Here is a 21,254-nt window from a genome sequence, read left to right on the forward strand (position 1 = left end):
TCTATTGCACATGAATTGCCATGATATTTACACTGAAGTTGACATGATATGTTTCAACTATTTTTTTTACATTTAAAAGTAAATTTTAACATATTATAAAACAGAGAATTAAGAAATTAGACTTGCCATGCACCATAAACTAAAATTGCCATGATACATGCACTTAAAATTGCCATGGTTTAATAAAAAAATATTTTCATGGTCAAAGTACTAGAATTGCCATCATCAAAAAACTAAAATTGCCATGATCTACAAACTAAAATTGCCACATGGCAATTTTAGTTTAAGTACTATGGCAACTATAGTGTAAACATCATGGCAACTTCTGGGCTAAAAAAAAATTCGTCGAAACATATCAACATGGGGTCTAGTTTTGAAGATCTCGTCGAGACGGATTTAACGGTGAAAACGGATTTTTAGCTTGCTTTTTTATTTAAGAGATAAAACATTTTTAAGCCGGAAATCAAAAAAAAATTTGCTGATGTTATCTATTCATACGTGGCAAAATGAGTGATGATGGGGGCGTGTGGGCGATCTGCAAATGCCCACACGTGTGGGCGTTAGTTTTTTCGTTTCCTAAAAAGATAATGGATTAAAGATGTCTCGAATGATCAAGGGTAGGCTCAGTAAATAAGATGAAGTCTGAAACGACAAGATCACAGTCCATCTGCACCAACTACTCGCACCCTGCTGATTGTACCACGCCCCATTCTCCTCTCCTCCCGATCACCAATTCCCCAACCATAGGAACGACCATGCCCCATTCTCGGTCCTCCTGGTCACCAATTCCCCAACACTTGCTGGTGTGATCATACTAAGTTTTATTAATGTGCCTATAGTTTATACTACCACCCAATGTTCGAACCTGCATAAGAAAATATTCCCATTCCATCATATCTTCCTCAACCCCTCAAAAGGGTGGTCAAAGTTTATGCCAAGCTAGAAAATGGCGGCCGAGGGGCATCTAAGAAAATTACAAACCCCGCATAGAACGGATACTATGGCCGCATTATTGTCATCGCAGTCCTGACTTTTCAAAATAAGCTGCAGTCCCAAACTGAAGAGGCCATATGTGTTGACAACTAGTTAAACAGAAGAGCCAGACTAAAGAGAGCTTCTCGCAATCTCTAATGCATCTTCGACTGAAGTCGCACTCTTGAGCTTAGCTTTGTCGACAATGGGCTGTGATCTCGCGAGCTTTGGAAGAAGCGAGAATTCCTGAAATATTGCAGAGATGTTGTTAGGAATCCGGAATGGTTCTTATAAATGAAGTCCAGAATTGAAATACAATAGGAATTGCAAGCTCTTTGGTCATGGCAAGATTTCTCTCCAAGACTACAGACTTTTTGTCCTCCCAACTACTCCCTCCGTTCCATATTACTTGTCGCTGATTTAATACAACTTTGTACTAAATCAGCGATAAGTAATATGGAACGGAGGGAGTATTTAGCATGATTGTAACTTGCACTGATTAATAAACTCTTTTCACACAAAAGAAGGCCATCGTAAGTTTTTTTTTTTTTTTGGTGTGTGTGTGAATAAGGGTCATGGCAAGTTGGCAAGGCATATGTGCTTTCATTAAAGGCTACTATCTCAGTATTAAGTTCAGGAGAAGTTGCAAGAAGATATTGCCATGTTAAAGGTGTTGTCCGCATTTTATTACCTCTGAGGTTCCACTCTCAAGGAAAACACCCTTCAGTCGACTATCTGCAAGATATAACAAGGTAAAAGATTGTCATAAAGAAGTCCAACTGAGAGTAATGATAAATATTGAAAACAACCAATTACCAGAGTCAATCCAGAAGGTAGCAATCTTAGGATCAAAGTTCCCTACTTCAATTGTTTCACCAACTGCGTAGTGAACAAGAGAGGATACAGATTTTGTGATTGTTGATGTTCAATAACAAGGATGAACATTATGAGGTGGAAACTGGAAAGGGGCAACCATACCGTTATCTCCGTAGAATTGCCACCAAATTTTCCTGGAGCTTCCTTCATACTCAAAAACTCGAGAATAGAAATACGGAAGGTAGTCATACCTACATCAGAGATGGCAAATCAAGCACAGCACCAGTAGGTAAACTGATAGATACACCTTATAACCATTAACTTACGCTTTTGCCTGGGATGTTAAGAGTGTTTCTATACAATGTTGTGCAGACTTTCTGGCATGATCCACATGCTCCACTCGAGCTATTCTATCATACATCTGTAGAAAAGCTCACAGAAAGTTATATTCTGGGATCCAACATTTCCTTATTTGAGATAAATGCACAGAAACCTACCTTGAGCGGAAAAGCTGCCACATCTCCAATAGCAAAGATGCTAGGTATACTTGTTCTAAACATGGAATCAACCTACAAAGAAGAACCAACAGATCATCTAAGGGTGACAAAAAAATTCAGACAGCAGCACATCTTTTACAAGGAAAGTGTAATGACAGTAGAGGTGACAGAGCCAAATCACTAAATTGATATCAAAGGTCTAACTGGAAAAATCATCTAATTTACTTTATGCATTGTTATAATTAATAAATACATCTAATCTTATCACCACTACAGGTACAAAATGGCAAAGCAAGGAGTCCCTTAAACCTTCAAGCAACTAGAGAGGTAAAACCACAACTTGGTGTCCAATAGAGAACAATAATGACCCATGCTACTAACATACATCATACTGCAGAGTATAGTCAAATCAAATAAGGTTCATCAACTTCTGGATGGAACAAACCTCTATTCCACCAACTTCGATGTTAACTCCCACAGCTTCGAAGGGGCTGACAGATGGTTTTGCTCCTATACCAACAATAACCTGCATTACATTATAATGTCAACATAAGAAGATCTCATGATATGAATCCATACGGTTTCAGCAGTTTAAGAATATGTACATAAGAAGATAATATCAAATATACTCCCTCCGTTCCGAAATAATTGTCGCTGGGCAATCCCAGTACAAATTCCGCAATGCTATGAATCTTTTCCACTTTCCAGATTTACCCTTCCACCTTATCCGCTCGCTCGCTCGCACCGCTCGCTTGCTCGCTCTCCCTCGCCGGCCACCTTATCCCCTTCCCTCGTCGCCTCTCCCTCACCGGCCTCTCCTCTCCGTGGCCGGCCACTCCCTTTCCTCGTCGCCGCCTCCCTCCTCTCCTCGTCGCCGGCCTCTTCCTCTTCCCGTCGTCGGCCTCTTCCACCGCCCCTTTCTTCCCACCACCCCGCCTTCACTCACACCGGTAAAAAATATTGATTCTTTTTGCGTCTTCGACGAGCTTCTCTGCGACGGAGGCATGGATGTGTAGCGGCGCCAGAGTTCGATACGGGCTAGGGGGCATGAATGTGGACTGGCGCCCAAGCGGACCTAGAGCGACGGTGGAGCAGCGGAACGGCGCCGGAGCCTCCACGTCGCCATCGTGCACATCTCGTCGTTGTCCTCACACATCGACGCATGGTACGGCCTCTCTCCTCTCCACGCTGAGTACTTGCATTCTCCACGCATGGTACTTGGAGTAGTTCTTGATCCAGTAGTACTTGCAGTAGACGGATTCAGTAGTTCTTGATCCAGGAGTACTTGCAGTAGTTCTTGATCCAGTAGAGTTTAGACAGCTTCCCTTATTTCCTCCATTACTTCTTTGTAATTCTGGATGGGGAGTCATCTCTTTTGAAATGCAGTAATGCCAGCAGTATATCTGTACTTGTACAGACCATCCACCAGACTTGCTAGAAGCAAAGTTCCTCTTCCTGATTTTCTTCTTTATGAAATGGTATCTGCTTTGGGGTTGCAGTACTTGCAGTAGTTCTTGTGCTACTGAAAGCAGTAGTAGCTACTGTTATTTTTTTGCACATGAAGCCTCAGTAATGCAGTAGCTTAATTTTGGAGTAAAATGGAGTATAGTATTGTTTTGGTTGCAGTAGTTTCCAGTATATCAAATTTGGTGGTATTCAGTGCAAGAAGGCCAAATCAGATTCAGTACTGTTTTGGTTGCAGTAGTTTTCCAGTACTATTTTGGAGTAGTGGTTGCAAGATTTAGAGTACATTTAAGACAAGTAATCTTGCATTTTCTTGATCTGTTTTGCTTCATGTTCCAGCTGAAAACTGAATGTACAATGTTTCTGTAGATAATTTGATCGAAAAGGGACGGCATGCTGAGGTGTACAAAAGACAGTTTGCTGATGGACAGTTTGCTGAAGGAGTACTTAACCAAGCATGCTGAGGTGAGCAGAGTAGCATGGAGTAAAATGTTTGCAAGAGTACAATTACAGGCATGAGTACAATGAATTAACCAATGAGTAAAATGTTTGGTTTCCTTTTTGTATTCCAACATGTATTCCAACATGTAGGAGTAAAATGGATGCCCAGCTATGTTTATCTGTTGACCACTGTATTAAAACCTGTAGGATATCTAGCCTCAGATGTTATGACCAAGACCAACTAAAAAAGCCTGCAACTGAATCTTGATACTCCTGCTACGAATACAATCAAGCCGAGAAAATAAATGTGTTGTCCAGATGACATTTCACTATTTTATTTCAGTTTCAGAAATACACATTGATGGACTATGTCTAGTGTTTTTGTTTACTGAATTTCGTTTTGCTGTGTTACTGTGTCTCTCATTCTCTTTACCGTGCCTAATTGGACATGCTTACTCTTGATTATGCTCCGGTTTAGGTCCCGGTTGGTATACTGCCAGCAGCCTTGCCGGTCCAAGCAATCAAGATCATCAGCAAGTCAATAACGGAGACGGTCGAGCACTGTCATCACACTAAACCTGCAACACCAGTGAGATGACTGAAGATTGGGTTGTGGTTGGAGTGAGAGGAGAAGCAAATCACTTGACCAGTTGAATCCTTGTGAGTGCAACCCTCTATTTCATTCCCACTTTGTTGTGAGTGCAACCCTCTATTTCATTCCCACTTTGTTGTTGGCAAAGTGATTTGTCACTGTATGATCATCTGTTTCTTCAGTGCAACATTCTTCAAAGTATGCCATGAAAATTTCCAAAAGAAAAAAGTATGCCATGAGAATTTGGTTATCTGATTTTTTCTTCTGCAGGGGTGTACAAGACGGCCGAGCTGTGGCAGGTGAAGGAGCCGCTGCCGCTGCCCGCGCCGAAGAAGCGCAACTGCTCCATGGTGTTCACCCTCAACGAGATGGAGGAGGCCACCGGCATGTTCAGCGACAAGAACCTCATAGGCAAGGGCGGCTTCGGCCGTGTTTACAGGGGCGTGCTCAAAGATGGGCAGGTACGTTCAACTTCAGAAGATGTTGTTGTTTTGTCTCTTGGTACAGTTTTCAGATTACTGAGTATGGGCAGAGTCTGAACACTTCGAAAGCAAATACGTCCCTCAATTTCAGAAGATTGTGGTGTTTTTGTCATTTAGCTTTATGTGTGTTTTCCAGATTATATTGGTGTTAGCACCAATGATTCTGTTTGGAAGAGAACTTCCTCTTTGGTTTGATACACATACATTATTTGACTGTGATTTAGAGTTATGATTATTTGATGTGGCGAACATAGAATCCTGCCTGCGCATTTTGAAGCAAGACTCCTGTGATTATTTTGTACCCTGAATTCAAGTAAATTAAGTTGCCTGTACCAAGTTGAGTATTTAGTTCGATGAGTAATTTTCTGTCCGGAGATGATGAGCAGAGCATAAAAATGATTGCTTATTTGTATACTGCTGCTGCTGTAGTTTAAAAGGCTCAAGATCTTCTTCAGTTAATTAGGAGTGGCAGCACTACTTACCCTGGTTTTGAGTCGCTGATTAGTCGCCGACTAATCGCCAAGTCGTCTTCCTGTCAGAGGAGTACATTATTTTGTTTGACAGGAGTATTTCAAGATCAGTACATTATTTTGTTTGACAGGAGGGCTTAAGGACCTACGGTATCATGGTGATTTCATATCAAAATTGAGGAGTACTCCTGTTCATTTGGAGAACTCAAACATCAATTGATATGCATCGAAATTGGGATCAACAGTAGCATGGGGCCTTATCATTCTGGTTTTTGGATGACTTAGTTAATCAAATTCCTCAACTGAGGAACATCTGAACTTGTCATTCCGGTCTTGGGATCAACAGTACCATATGGACTTATCATTCTGGTTTTTGGATGATTTAGTTAATCAAATTGACATCAATTGACCTGTTTTTTGGATCAATTGCAGATTCTCTTGATTGGAGTGGAGAGGAGCAGAGACGAGAGGATCAGCAGAAGTGGACAGCGCAGCGGCTGACCTTGAGCTCTTGATTGGAGTGGGGGGAGGCGGCCGGCGAAGGATCTGTGGCCAACAACGAAGGATCCGAAGTTGTCGCGGAGCAGGCAGCCGGCGGGAAGGGCGGTCGGCGAGGGAGCTGCGGATCTTGGCGCGGAAGGGCAGCCTATGAGGGAGCTGCGGACCATGGCGGGGAAGGGCGGCCGGCCGGCGAGGGAGCTGCGGACCGCGGCGGGGAAGGACGCCGGAGATGCGGACGACGGAGGAGCCCGGCGAAAGGGAGCAGCGACGGCGAAGAAGCCTGGCGGAGGGGAGGAGCGACGGAGGAAGACGCCTCCCGATGGATCAAATCGGGGGTAGTATTGTAATTTCACACTATTTCACCTGGTCGGAAAGATGCCCCCAGCGACAATTATTTCGGAACGGAGGGAGTAATAAATAGTAGCTGATGCTCCTACTGATAATATAATAAACTGTATGTAACTTCTGCTGCCTCAGCAGACATTTGATCACGACACACATTTTGGGCTAATACTACCGTTCACCAAACAGAGGCTGATGCCAACAATATCCAACCACGACCAGCAGGGTTTCTAAGCAGATTAGTTTGTGGACAGCGAGAACAATACTGAGTCTGATTCTTGAGAAATCAAGTTGGTTTCCTAATCAAAGATTGAAAAGACTTCCTCATTCTCCCCCTCTCTTCCCCTCCACTAGAGCCACCACCATCAGCATTACCATGAAACCTCCATACTGAAAACTCGGCATTTTCTACCCATCACACACCAGAACTTACTGGTTTCCAGAATTTAGGACTTTGCTTGTCAGTCTAGTTTATTAGCTAACCATAAAATGTACTCCCTCCGTCCCAAAATTCTTGCCTTAGACTTGTCTAGATACGGATGTACCTAATACTAAAACGTGACTTTGATACATCCGTATTTAGACAAATCTAAGACAAGAATTTTGGGACGGAGGGAGCAGAAGGATAGCACACCTATCATAGACTCTCTTCACTTCTGAGGGATTAGGTTGTCTACATGCTTTCTACTAATAGGATTTCAAAGATAAGTTGGTTATTATCAAATGCCTTTCAAACATAATATCAAGTGGATCTAAGTGGTCATAATCTTGTCATTAAATAATCTAATATAACGGGTGCTCTTAATAAGGCCAAGACCAACAGTAGGAACTTAAATGCAGGAATCTCGATGATTTTCATGGTTTAGGATTTGCTACTGCAGCATAAGAACATGTTGAGAAAATAAAGATCGTAACTGTATCAGCTTCAACAACAGAACCATCTTTAAGTATAGCTGAAGACACCCTTCCATCAGAGCCAGCATCAAGTTTGTCAATAAGAGCTCCCTGGATACCATAAATATACACATTCAACATGATATAGTAGGAAAAATCAAGACAAACAAATGATGTTAACGGATTGGTGGAACTCTGTCACCTTTACGAATTTAACGCCATTTTGCTCATACAGTTCCTCATACTTCTTAGCAAGGGAAGGCGTAAACAATCTTGGCATTATGTGATCTTCTGGGAATATTATCTATATACAAAGCAATTTAGTTATACAACTGGCACTTGCAATGCATAAAGAGAATAAAAACATGCTTCAGATATATCAGAACTGAAGAAAATAAGATAGTGTCGTTACAGTTGTGTCAAGATTCCAGCCACAAGCTGCAGCAGCCACCTCCATGCCAATATAGCCCCCACCAATAACAACAATTTTCTTTGCTTTTCCCTACCAAATTAACCCAAATATCAGTTCAGCAGAAAAGTTAAAAGTGTGAATATACAAAACAAGGAATAATTTTAGATCACTATTGTCATGTCGCACGAGAGAAACCTATTTTAGTACATGAGAAACATCTATCGTTATTTTTGTACTGAGCATACCAATGAAGATACTAGAGAATCAGCATCAGCAACATCACGTATATAGTGAACTCCAGGTAAGTCTCCTCCAATTTTCTCAGGTAGTCTGAAACAAGCATCAACATTACAAGCACGAATAAGCAATGACGAAATTCATGAAAACCATGTGAAATGTACAAGGCTTCTATATCTACTTGTTCAGTTTATTGCATCATTGCAAAAGCGTGGGAATTTTATTTACCTTGCCTCTTAGGAGCACAAAGTTATAGCAGGAATTGGTATCATGGTAACTTGGTAAGGATATTACAATCTGGTTTTCCACATTAAAACCACTACTAATATATGCATAATGGATTGTGATATACCTTGCAGCTGCACAACCAGTAGAAATGATAAGTGACCCATACTTCAGAATTTTCCCTGATGAAGTTTTCAAGGTCTGTGTTTTGCCATCAAATGCTTCAACTGGATCCTCATACAGCACCTTTCAGAAAGGAGAAATGGTTTCAGACCAAGGGGATTCTTGTATTATTATGGAACACACTAAACAAAACAAAAAAAGATAGTAGCATCAGAAGTTCATAACTACCTCTATGCCATTCTCCTTGTACCATTCGGCAGTCTGCCTCTGGCCACCAGATCCAACACAGGTATGGAATCCCTGCCACAAGAGAAACATCCGAGTTTTAAGGCTGCATGCCTGTATTTGCAGATTTTATCTTGATGCTGACCTATGCAGGACACCAATGTACCATACCAGCTAAAAGAACGCTGATTCACGGATAGCAACAAATGATGACAGTGTAATGTTTACATATTGGAGTAGATTTCACTCAAAGTCGGAACAAATGACATGATGATGACTTAACTAAATTTCTGTCCATTATTATGTCAAGAATGCTCAACAGAGAAAGAGGCTAAACAGATTGGTAATCCCAAATCAACAGACTATCACTACTGTCATGGTTCAATGCTACTTCCTGTTGTTAAATTGTCCAAACTCCAAAGTACTTACAGGTAGGCGTGCCGGCTTCTTTTCTGGTGGAAACAGATAGCCTTTGGTCAGTGCCGGTCGCTCGTATGGTGGAACAGCCTGCACCACAACAAGCACACACCATCAGAAATCAGCACCCATAGGCTCAAAAGAAAAATGTGTAAGTACTGGTAGTTTCTAGTACGTCCACATATTATACTCCCTCCGTTCACTATTATAAGATGTTTTGGATATTTCAATATGGACTACATACAAACGGAAATGAGTGAACAAAATTATGTGCTGGGCAGGGAATAACAATGAAGAATCCACTTGTGTAATTAATTAACTGATGCACGATTGGCATTACCTCTTTGGAGACGATGCAGAGGCGGCCGTCGGCCATGCCATGCTCGACGAACGTCCTGGCCGCGTAGCCCGCCGCGTTCCCGCCGCCCACGATCACGTACCTGCAGGCGGTCGATACATGAACCGTAAGTAGGGACAGGCTTGGCAGAGGACAAGGACCGAAGCAGACAGACTCAGATCAAGAGAGCCTAGCCTAGGGGGGTAAGAGGGAGGGAGCACCCACTCGCGGTTCTGGTTGTCGAAGACGGCGGCCGCGGAGACGGAGCAGTTCCTCCTGCGGGTGGCCGCCGATGCGAGGGCGCCGCCTCCGGCGCCAAGGCGTCGCAGCGCCCAGGACGTCTGCGAGTAGCACCCCGTCCCCGCCGCTGCCGCGGAAGCCATCTGCGCCGCCTTTCGCCGGAGAGCTAGAGCCACCTCCAAGGAAAAAACAAACCAATGGGCAGCGAATCAGAACTCAGAAGGGTTTGGGGCGAGCTGCGGGGTCGCGACGAGAACCTGAAGTCATAGCCTCTCCCCACAGGCGGCGCTTATAGGAGAGGGAGCGAGTAGAGGGAATAGTTTAATGGTGGGGGAGGCTCTCAAAGGGACGCTGGCCGTTGCGGCGGGCCAAGGGGCGGGGCGGGGCGGCGACGACGAACGGGCAGACGGACGGAGTGGGGGGGAGAAGACGCTCCACGTGTACTCTCGTTTTGCCAGTACGCCCTCCTGGGGATGTTTTAATTGCGTGTCATGCCACTTATTATTAAGATTAAGAAATGTTTGTGTTTTTATATATAGCAGAATGGACATTATTACCACACTTACATCGTTCAACTCAACAAAATTGTCTTACCTTACTGAAATAGTACAGTAACAATATATTGATCATTTCAAAAAAAATGATGCAATTTGGGAACAATGGCTAATTTATTTATTTTTGGCGGGACTCATGAAGAGCTGCATCAGATAAAGAAGAAGGATAACACAAAAAAGAATTACATTCATTCTGATAGATAATTCTGGAGGATAAGATCATCAGCATATCTCCGGAGCAGAATGTGCGGGTATTTGAGATCGTCAGCACATCGTCATGTTAAACTTGTCACAATGGCTGGACCAAACTATAAGATCATCAGCACATCTTCGAAAGAGAATCTGCAACCGAGATCCTGTCAAAAAATCATGGCATCTTCGAAAGTAGCTAGGTGATAGTCTGATAAAAGTTTGAATAACGTCAGAACATATACTCCTATGGTGCAAATGTATCGAATATACGAGTTTTGCTAAATGTGGTAGCACGAATGAAAATCCCTTATATGGGGTAGTTCCTGTCAAAAATGCCAAAAGAGGGGGCAAAAGGTGGAATTTAGTCTAAAAAACAAAACACTTATTAAACTTGTTTGACCTTGACAAGAGAACTACAAGTTGTGTGCTTCTGAGTTAAAGACAAAGCACAGAGTGTAGCCTTTCACTAAACACCATTTTCAGTGGATCTAGAAGTTGCTAATAAACTATTCTACATTAAAAAAAACTACATGGTTCGGTTCATGTGCAGTGTCTCGTCATGATTGTGCCATGTCACGACGTCTCCAGAAAAAACCACCTCCTCCTAGCACCTACTCCCTCCGTTCCAAATTACTCGTCGTGGTTTTAGTTCAAATTTACCAGGCTGTATATCATGTTATCCTTTTTTTTCTCACATAGAAGAATACAGAAACCACAAAGTAAACTGTTAGCAGGATGGGAATTAAGTCTGATAATGATATGAAAAATGAAAATGTGTTCACATCAAGTTCAGTATACTTTTCCTGAATGTGTAGTGTTTTTTTTTATCATTGAAGCTGTTATTTGACCCCAAAAGTGAACCGACAAAACCGGACACAGCAGCAGATAACCTAGTTCGGCATTGAGCCAAAAGTGAAGTCTTCTCTGTTGCCTCCTCAACTCTTAACAATACTAATTAGAAAACATGACACAACATGTGCATCAAATCAAATAAACAATGCCACCGTGTGCACAAACTGAACCCTTGACAAACCAAAGCATAAGCCAGGGCACTGAGGGATTCAGGCATCTCAAATAGCATTGAGAGATTGTGTCCAACCTCTAACATCACTGGACCAATGCTAATAGTGCACCGATTACAAAATCTGGATTCATGTCTCCCTGCAAGTATGGCACAAGCCACACAGCAGGCAGTGGCACCATTTCATCACAACATGCATTCTCAGTAGGAAGCTAGGATCATCATCTCTTCTCAAAGAAGTGCTCTAGGTGAGACTGCCCACCTTTGCCTCCAGCCTTCTGCTGTGCCTTTGGCCACAATGCTGGAGTCCTGCTATCCTGCAACAACAGATCCATGCGTGGGATTACATTAGATACATACATGCACTTAAGCTGCTTTTGCGGTCCGACGGGGAGGAACATGAGCTAAGCTGAGCTTGTTCAACTCACCGGGAACCGGCCATGACCTCTCAGGACTTTCACCTTTCCCCCGCGCCCGTCGTGCCCCACAGATATCAGATTGCCCTTGTTTGTGTTTGCACCTAGATACCCAGGTGCTGCCATGCCCTTGGACCATTTGCCGATGCCTTTTCTTGCCCCTTCACCGGTACATCCAGGTAGCGTTTGAAAATCATCATCTGATTGTAGAAAAAGATGGTTGCTAAGTACAGGGGATTGAGTAGAAATAACAAGTTATGGATACCCCAAATAGTAAGAAACAACCAAACGAGGTTCTGCATTAGCAACTTCACAAGAAACTCACCGGAAAGAGAATTTAAATTGTGAAATGTCTGAGGTCCAGTGCCAGAAGCCAGCCTAGTTGCTTGTTTAGAGATGCCACCAATTGTCAGTGATTCTTTCTTCCATGTTGAAGTTGTAACATTCGTGCTTCTCAGAACAGGAAGCTCTTGAACGTTTTGCAGTTTGGTCTTCATAAGAATCTCCTGAAATGTTGATTTTCCAGTAGCCGCTGTGTGTTTCAAAAATGATGTTTCTTCTGGTACATCCAAGGAAGGCTCACATCCGAATGCCGTGGGCTCTTCAGTACCACGTTCACAGCGACTGGACTGATTTTGTATATCCAAAGTGAAATCATTATACCCAAACAGCTCGGTGGGACATTTTATCGTGTCTTTATCATCCGCATCTAAGTCTATCACATCTGCAATCTTTATTTCAAGGTTGTCTTCTAAGATCGGATCTTTTTTAGCTTCAGGGGTCACCTGGTTTGACTGAGCCTTCTCCTTGCATCCATCTTGCATCACATCATCAAGCTTAACCGTTTGATTCCCATGTCCAACAGATGGACTAGAGAAACCATTATTAGCACTGACATTCACTGGATTTGTCTGCTTCTGGTCAGCTTTAAATTTCTTTGAAGACCTCAAGTCTCTGATGACATTATTTTCCTTTTCTTCCAGCTCCTTCTGAAGATCAAGTACCTTTGCCTGTTGTTATTTGCAGAGATCAACGCCCAAGCTAAATATGTAAATTGAGGAAAAGATCTTAAGTTGTTATGAGCATACCCTCAACTTCTTTATCAGCTCTTTGTCCTTCTCAATCCTCTGCTGAGCGCGACTTTCTGATCTTCCCAGATGATTGCATTGGACCATCAAGTCTTTGTAGCTCCTGAAAGAAAAATGCATTACTAAGTGTTCAGAGCACGAAATCCAGTCTATAAAAAGTGAAATGGTACACTGCAAGAGTAGCTTTTTGAAAAAAAAAATACATTCACCAGGTTAAGTAAGAATATCAGTTGTGACAACAAAGCATCCATTTAAGAGAGAAAAGGACACTTTCATCAGAAACGTCCAACTTGAGCATCTAACAAAAACACTGGTTCTTTGTCTAATTTGTATGGAAATGATTCCAGAATGGCACATCATATCGCCTGCTATTTCATTTGATACTAGTGTCATCATTGGACATCAGAGCATAGAAACTGTCTCAAGTCGTAACTCCAACTTCATAGCTGAAATACTGTCTATAATTTAGGTTGAGGTCCTTACACTTCCTTCAACGATCCGAAGTTCAACAACTCGACATCATAAGGTAAAGCAAAATCAATATTCAGTTTTACATAAACTATTACTACTCTTTAACAGTTATTGAAGTGGATGACGAGGTCCCACTGTTCAGTGTAAAACATGTTTAGGCAGTTACCCCCAAACTAGTATGCATACCCAACATGAACGACATGTTTCAACAGAGGAAATGATGGAGAATTATACTTGTTGCGGAGAGCAAGTGATCTCTTCAGGACGTCAACAGCATTCTCAAGGTTGCCATGGTTACCCAATGAAGCCAACTTTAGGATGTCTTCTTCCTGAAGGTTCATGTCAGTCGACCTAAGAACAAGATATTAAGACAGATGCATTTCACTCATTAAACACAGATATTTGTGCACACTTCAGATTGAACAAGCATACAGCTTCAGGGCCGCAAGCTCCTTCGCCAACGCAAGGCTCCTCTCGTGCAACCTCACGCACTCTGACGTCTTCCTCGACAACTCCTGCCATGATTTACCAACACGATTCAGTAACCCATAGCCAGACGAAGAAAAGGGAGAATAGATCTCGCCACCTGAACAATGAACTTACTTACCTCTGTTTTCGCATTGAGCAGCCGCTGCACAGACTCTTTCTCCTTCCTAGCCGACTCCCGCATCGTCTCTGCGGTCGCCGCCTGCTCCTTCCACCTAACGACCTGAACCAAGAGCCACCAAGAAACCATTAGCGATCCACACAAAAGAACCAGCCCAATAAGAGATCCGGCCGATGCGGTAGCAGCACTAGCCTCGGCGTTGAGCTTCTGGATCCCATCGCGCTGCTCCTCGAGCACCTTGCCAAGGGACGACGCCTTCTGCTCCAGCCGGGCGACCTCTTCGGCGAGCGCCTCCGGGTCGGCGTCCTGCGACGAGGAGGGGGGCGCCTGCGTGGGGCACGCGCCGGTGGACTGGAAGAAGAGGCGGGTCGGGGGGTGAGAGGCGCCGCAGGCCTGCTTGCAGATGGGGCACTTGCCCTTCTTCTTGCCGCCCGCGCTCGGGCAGTATTCCAGCCATTGCTCTACGCTGCAACAACACGCGGGAAGCCTCTCTGTTAGCCGGCCATCGCGATGAGAGAACGGGAAAAGATAAACGGATTGGCGGGGAAGGGCGGGGCGGACCAGAGGGCGTGGAAGACGTGGCCGCAGGAGGGGAGGCAGTAGATGTGCTGGTCGGAGAGCGGGCGGAGGTCCTCGTAGCAGATGGTGCAGACCGGCCATGCGGCGGGGGTCATGACGACGGCGGCGGCGGCGGCATCCAGAGGGGGGAGGGCTCCTATTCTTGTGGTTGGATTTGGGGGAGGGAAACGAACAGGTTTCGCGGGAGTTTTCGAAGCGCACAAGAGACCTCGTGGCGGGAACAATTTTCTCCCGCTCTGATATTACTCTTTGAAATAGTAATAGTTTTCGTGATTTTTTAGTTTTTGTAATCTAAGCCGTTCAAAATATTTAATCTAGTCTCATAATCATACATACAATGGTTGTGGGCCAATATTATATGCTCAGCTGACCTTTTTTATGCGAAAGAAACTTTCAATTTATTCATCGATCATGGTAGTCCATATAAAACACTAAAGGTGATAAAAATTACAACCAGGTTCAAGGACCACCTAGCAACGACTACAAGCATTGAAGCGAGCCGAAGGAGCACCACCGTTATCGACGTCCCTCACCGGAGCCGGGCGAACTTTATTGCGTAGACAGTCGGGAAGTCATCGTGTTAAGACCCTAAAGGACCGCACCAGAGCAGCAACCATTGCCAACAAAGAGAGTAGTAGATCGGAAAGATCAAACCTGTAACTACACTAACGAAGACGAACACAAATTGGATCCCAATAGATCCACCGAGGACCAGCATCGATCGAATCTCACAAGATCCAATGAAGACACACCTCCACACGTCCTTCGACAACGCTATTCGCACCATCGAGACGAGAATTAGACGTGGGAAACATTATTTCTACTCAGGGACATCGCCCCTGCTACCTTTTGAGCTTGTGTTGGTTTTTTCCTTGAAGAGGAAAGAGTAATGCAGCAAAGTAGCGTACGTATTTCGCTCAGTTTGAGAACCAAGGTATCAATTCAATAGGAGACAACGCATAAGTCACCGAATACCTGCATAAACAATCAACAACTTGCACCCAACGCGATAAAAGGATTGTCAATCCATTCACGGTCACTTGCAAAAGTGAGATCTGATAGGGATAGATAAACAGTAAACTAAATATTTTTGGTATTTTTGATTTATAGATAGTGTTGGGGAACATAGTAATTTTAAAAATATTCCTACACACACGCAAGATCATGGTGATGCATAACAACGAGAAGGAAGAGTGTAGTCCACGTACCCTCGTAGACCGAAAGCGGAAGCGTTATAACAACGCGGTTGATGTAGTCGTACGTCTTCATGATCCGACCGATCCAAGTACCGAACGTACGGCACCTCCGAGTTGAGCACACGTTCAGCTCGATGACGATCCCCGGACTCCGATCCAGCAGGGTGTCAGGGAAGAGTTCCGTCAGCACGACGACGTGGTGACGGTGATGATGTTCTACCGACACAAGGCTTCGTCTAAGCACCGCTATGATATGAACGAGGTGGAATATGGTGGAGGGGGCGTTGTGAGACGGTGGCTGATACGTCTCCAACGTATCTATATTTTTTGATTGTTCCATGCTATTATATTATCTGTTTTGGATGTTTAATAGGCATTAATATGCTATTTTATATTATTTTTGGGATAAACGTATTAACCGAGAGCCCAATGTCAGTTTATGTTTTTTTTGCCTATTTTAGAGTTTCGCAGAAAAGGAATACCAAACTAAGTCCAAACTGAATGAAACCTTCGTGATGATCTTTCTTGGATCAGAAGGAAACCAGAAGACTTGGAGATGAATTCGGAGACGCAACGAGGCGGCCACGAGGCAGGAGGGCGCGCCCCCTACCTCGTGGGCCCCTAGTAGCTCCCTGACCTAGCTCCTTCGCCTATATATACTGTTATACCCTAAAAACATTAAGGGGTACCACGAAACTATTTTTTCACCGCCACAACCTTCCGTACCCGTGAGATCCCATCTAGGGGCCTTTTTCAGCGTCCTGCCGGGGGGGGATTCGATCACGGAGGGCTTCTTCATCAACACCATTGCCTCTGCGATGAAGCGTGATTAGTTTACCACAAACCTACGGGTCCATAGCTAGTAGCTAGATGATTTTATCTCTCTCTTTGATTCTCAATACCATGTTCTCCTCGTTGTTCTTGGAGATCTGTTCGATGTAATATTCTTTTGCGGTGTGTTTGCCAAGATCCGATGAATTGTGAATTTATGATCAGATTATCTATGAATATTATTTGGTTCTTCTCTGAATTCTTATATGCATGATTTGATATCTTTGCAAGTTTCTTCGAATTATCGGTTTAGTTTGGCCTACTAGATTGATCTTTCTTGCAATAGGAGAAGTGCTTAGCTTTGGGTTCAATCTTGCGGTGTCATTTCCCAATGACAATAGGGGCAACAAGACACGTATTGTATTGTTGCCATCGAGGATAAAAAGATGGGGTTTTCATCATATTGCTTGAACTAATTCCTCTACAGCATGTCATCTTACTTGATACGGTTACTCTGTTCTTCATGAACTTAATACTCTAGATGCAGGCAGGAGTTGGTCGATGTGTGGAGTAATAGTAGTAGATGTAGAATCCTTTCGGTCTACTTGACACAGACGTGATGCCTATGTTCATGATCATTGCCTTGGATATCATCGTAACTTTGCGCTTTTCGATAAATTGATCGGCAGTAATTTGCTCAGCCACCGTAATATTCACTATCTTGAGAGAAACCACTAGGGAAACCTATGGCCCCCGGGTCTCTTTTTCATTATATTGAATCTCTTTTACATCTTACTAGTTTCTGATCTACTATTTTGCAATCTTTTACTTTCCTATCTGAAGGAAATATGCCCTATAGGCAATAATAAAGTTATTATTTATTTTCTTATATCATGATAAATGTTTATTATTAATGCTAGAATTGTATTAACCGGAAACATGATACATGTGTGAATACATAAACAAACTAAGTGTCACTAGTATGCCTCTACCTGACTAGCTCGTTTATCAAAGATGGTTATGTTTCCTAGCCATGGACAAAGAGTTGTCATTTGATTAACAAGATCACATCATTAAGAGAATGACGTGATTGACTTGACCCATTCTGTTAGCTTAGCACTTGATCATTTAGTATGTTGCTACTGCTTTCTTCATGACTTATACATGTTCCTGTGACTATGAGATTATGCAACTCCCGTTTACCGGAAGAACACTTTGTGTGCTACCAAACCTCACAACGTAACTGGGTGATTATAAAGGTGCTCTACAGGTGTCTCTAAAGGTACTTGTTGGGTTGGCGTGTTTCAAGATTAGGATTTGTCACTCCGATTGTCGAAGAGGTATCTCTGGGCCCTCTCGGTAATGCACATCACTATAAGCCTTGCAAGCAATGTAGCTAATGAGTTAGTTACGGAATGATGCATTACGGAACGAGTAAAGAGACTTGCCGGTAACGAGATTGAACTAGGTATTGAGATACCGACGATTGAATCTCGGGCAAGTAACATACCGATGACAAAGGGAACAACATATGTTGTTATGCGGTTTGACCAATAAAGATCTTCGCAAAATATGTAGGAGCCAATATGAGCATCCATGTTCCGCTATTGGTTATTGACCGGAAACGTGTCTCGGTCATGTCTACATAGTTCTCGAACCCGTAGGGTCCGCACGCTTAAGGTTTCGATGACAGTTATACTATGAGTTTATGAGTTTTGATGTACCTAAGGTTGTTCGGAGTCCCGTATGTGATCACGGACATGACGAGGAGTCTCGAAATGGTCGAGACATAAAGATTGATATACTGGAAGCCTATATTTGGATATCGGAATCATTTCGGGTGAAATCGGGATTTTACCGGAGTATCGGGGGGTTACCGGACCCCCCCCCCCCGGGGGGGTTAATGGGCCTACATGGGCCCTAAGGGAGAAGAGGAGGGCCGGCCAGGGCAGGCCGCGCCCCCTCCCCCCCGTAGTCCAAATAGGACAAGGAAGGGGGGGGGGCGCCACCCTTTCCTCTTTCCCCCTTCCCCCTTGCTTCTCCAACAAGGCAAGAGGGGGAGTCCTACTCCCACCTCCTCCAGGCGCACCCCTAGGGGCCGGCCGCACCTCCCCCTCCCTTCTTTATATACGGGGGCAGGGGGGCACATCATGATACACAAGTTGATCTTCGTGATCGTTCCTTAGCCGTGTGCGGTGCCCCCCTCCACCATATTCCACCTCGGTCATATCGTAGCGGTGCTTAGGCGAAGCCCTGCGTCGGTAGAACATCATCACCATCACCATGCCGTCGTGCTGACAGAACTCTTCCCCGACACCCTGCTGGATTGGAGTCCGGGGATCGTCATCGAGTTGAACGTGTGCTGAACTCGGAGGTGCCGTACGTTCGATACTTGGATCGGTCGGATCGTGAAGACGTACGACTACATCAACCGCGTTGTTATAACGCTTTCGCTTTCGGTCTACGAGGGTACATGGACTACACTCTCCCTTCTCGTTGCTATGCATCACCATGATCTTGCGTGTGCGTAGGAATATTTTTGAAATTACTACGTTCCCCACTAAGGATATTCTTGACCGCTGTCCATTGATCTACTCTTAGATCAAAATTGTATTCCTTTGCCAAACTCAGAGCAAGGTATACATTAGGTCCGGTACACAGCATAGCATACTTTATAGAACCTATGTCTGAGGCATAGGGAATGACTTTTCATTCTCTTTCTATTTTCTGCCATGGTCGGGTTTTGAGTCTTACTCAACTTCACACCTTTGCATCACAGGCAAGAACTCTTTCTTTGACTGTTCCATTTTGAACTACTTCAAAATCTTATCAAGGTATGTTGAAAGCACAAGTGCTCCCTAGGTGGTTTTGGTAATTAATGTCAACATATCTCTTGTTGGACTAACACTTTTATCTAGTATATTTCAGACAAGTTCAACAATGAAGTGGCATGGACTAAAGGATGTGGAACTCCTTCACGATGCTAAGGACAAGGGATTGGCTAAAGCTTCAAGCTCAAGACTCTTCATTTTACATTTCAGTGATCCAAGATCACATTGAGTCTATAGGAAAAGCCAATACTATCAAGGAGGGCTGAGGTGTTGCTTAATGAGCCTCTTGCTTCATGTGCTTAGTGATATGCTCCAAAACCCTCAACTACTTTCTCACATCCACATATGACCTAAACCTAAAGCCAAAATCGGTCACACCGATTCTTTCTATCCGGCGCCACCGAGTTCAGATGTCATAGCCACTGCCACAAACCCTAGGCAAATCGGTCTCACCGATAGGGATCTCGGTCTCACCGAGATGGGATTGTAATCTTTTTGTGTATGTCCATTATAAAAATCGGTCTTGCCGAGTTTGAGCAATTGGTCATACCGAGATTACAATGCAAACTCTCTGGTTAACTTATTACCAAAATCGGTCCCACCGAGTTTGAGTAATCGGTCCCACCGAGTTTGCCTGACCAACTCTCTGGTTAGCTAATTACCAAAATCGGTCTTACCGAGTTTGTGTAATCGGTCTCACCGAGATTACATTATGCCCTAACCCTAACCATATCGGTCCTACCAAGTTGCATTTCGGTCCCACCGAAAATCCTAACGGTCACTAGGTTTACCAAATCGGTCTGACCGAGTTTGTTGATTCGGTCCCACCGAGATTGGTAAATTGTGTGTAACGGTTAGATTTTGTGTGGAGGTTATATATACCCCTCCACCTCCTCTTCATTCGTGGAGAGAGCCATCAGAACAAACCTACACTTCCAACTTACCAGTTCTGAGAGAGAACTACCTACTCATGTGTTGAGGCCAAGATATTCCATTCCTACCATATGAATCTTGATCTCTAGCCTCCCCCAAGTTGCTTTCCACTCAAATCTTCTTTCCACCAGATCCAAATCCTATGAGAGAGAGTTGAGTGTTGGGGAGACTATCATTTGAAGCACAAGAGCAAGGAGTTCATCATCAACGCACCATTTGTTACTTCTTGGAGAGTGGTGTCTCCTAGATTGGCTAGGTGTCACTTGGGAGCCTCCGACAAAGATTGTAGAGTTGAACCAAGGAGTTTGTAAGGGCAAGGAGATCGCCTACTTCGTGAAGATCTACCGCTAGTGAGGCAAGTCCTTCGTGGGCGACGGCCATGGTGGGATAGACAAGGTTGCTTCTTCGTGGACCCTTCTTGGGTGGAGCTGTCACACCCAAGATGCGACCCTATCCTAAAGGAACTCGAAGGTCCCACCAAGGATAGAAGCACATCTTGAAGACGCTTTTGCAAGGTGGATATCATTACATCAACATTACATAATAGATAGGGATACATACATAAGGCATACAATGCCACACGAATACAACATCATCTTACATAAGAGTACCATCCGACTACGGATGAAACACAAACAGAAACTCATATGACATCCACCCTGCTAGCGCAGGCTGTCGAACTGGAACCTATCCCCTAATCGAAGAAGAAGCAGAAGAAGAACTCCAAAACAAGTGACATCGCTCTCGCATCATGATCATCACATAACCTGTACCTGCAACTCTTGTTGTAGTAATCTGTGAGCCACGAGGACTTAGCAATCCCATTACCATGGGTATCAAGACTAGCAAAGCTTAATGGGAAAGGAAGGGGTAAAATGGTGAGGTTGCAGCAGCGACTAAGCATATAT

The 21,254-nt window shown here is 43.9% G+C and overlaps 2 protein-coding genes and 1 long non-coding RNA gene across 3 annotated transcripts; 1 reads left to right on the forward strand and 2 right to left on the reverse strand.

The window, feature by feature from the left end:
* Positions 1 to 804: 804 nt before the first annotated feature.
* LOC123162424 (monodehydroascorbate reductase 5, chlorplastic) lies at positions 805 to 10,144 on the reverse strand. Its single transcript, XM_044580205.1, has 17 exons — positions 9,945 to 10,144; positions 9,673 to 9,853; positions 9,451 to 9,550; positions 9,123 to 9,200; positions 8,697 to 8,768; positions 8,473 to 8,591; positions 8,129 to 8,213; positions 7,884 to 7,973; positions 7,674 to 7,775; positions 7,493 to 7,582; positions 2,731 to 2,811; positions 2,286 to 2,357; positions 2,115 to 2,209; positions 1,951 to 2,039; positions 1,789 to 1,851; positions 1,664 to 1,707; positions 805 to 1,218 (listed from the first exon to the last, which is right to left on the reverse strand). Exons 1-17 carry the CDS (start codon positions 9,952 to 9,954, stop codon positions 1,105 to 1,107), a joined length of 1,485 nt encoding a protein of 494 aa, XP_044436140.1. The 5' UTR covers positions 9,955 to 10,144; the 3' UTR covers positions 805 to 1,104.
* Positions 4,119 to 6,286, forward strand: LOC123162426 (uncharacterized). Its single transcript, XR_006481280.1, has 4 exons — positions 4,119 to 4,214; positions 4,669 to 4,850; positions 5,053 to 5,243; positions 6,167 to 6,286. It is a non-coding gene; the product is annotated as an uncharacterized lncRNA (long non-coding RNA).
* Positions 10,145 to 11,408: 1,264 nt separating the features above from the next.
* Positions 11,409 to 14,802, reverse strand: LOC123162423 (uncharacterized). The gene is made up of 9 exons (XM_044580204.1): positions 14,598 to 14,802; positions 14,229 to 14,502; positions 14,037 to 14,138; positions 13,862 to 13,944; positions 13,664 to 13,780; positions 12,959 to 13,061; positions 12,196 to 12,880; positions 11,883 to 12,070; positions 11,409 to 11,771 (listed from the first exon to the last, which is right to left on the reverse strand). The coding sequence occupies exons 1-9, from the start codon at positions 14,708 to 14,710 to the stop codon at positions 11,676 to 11,678; spliced, it is 1,761 nt and encodes a 586-aa protein (XP_044436139.1). The 5' UTR covers positions 14,711 to 14,802; the 3' UTR covers positions 11,409 to 11,675.
* Between the last annotated feature and the right edge of the window lie 6,452 nt (positions 14,803 to 21,254).

The sequence above is a fragment of the Triticum aestivum genome, chromosome 7B (assembly GCF_018294505.1).
Source record: "Triticum aestivum cultivar Chinese Spring chromosome 7B, IWGSC CS RefSeq v2.1, whole genome shotgun sequence".
NCBI classification, from domain to species: domain Eukaryota; kingdom Viridiplantae; phylum Streptophyta; class Magnoliopsida; order Poales; family Poaceae; genus Triticum; species Triticum aestivum.

Bases quoted from the DNA above. Each gene is read 5' to 3' on its own strand.
- LOC123162424 (XM_044580205.1), bottom strand. The intron at 9,551-9,672 runs GTGGGTGCTCCC...GACCGCCTGCAG, and splicing joins TTCGACAACCAGAACCGCGA to GTACGTGATCGTGGGCGGCG. The intron at 1,852-1,950 runs GTATGGTTGCCC...TTCACTACGCAG, and splicing joins GCAATTCTACGGAGATAACG to TTGGTGAAACAATTGAAGTA.
- LOC123162423 (XM_044580204.1), bottom strand. From the start codon at position 14,710: ATGACCCCCGCCGCATGGCCGGTCTGCACCATCTGCTACGAGGACCTC. The intron at 14,503-14,597 runs GTCCGCCCCGCC...GTGTTGTTGCAG, and splicing joins CACGTCTTCCACGCCCTCTG to CGTAGAGCAATGGCTGGAAT. The intron at 12,071-12,195 runs GTGAGTTTCTTG...TTCTACAATCAG, and splicing joins CAATTTAAATTCTCTTTCCG to ATGATGATTTTCAAACGCTA.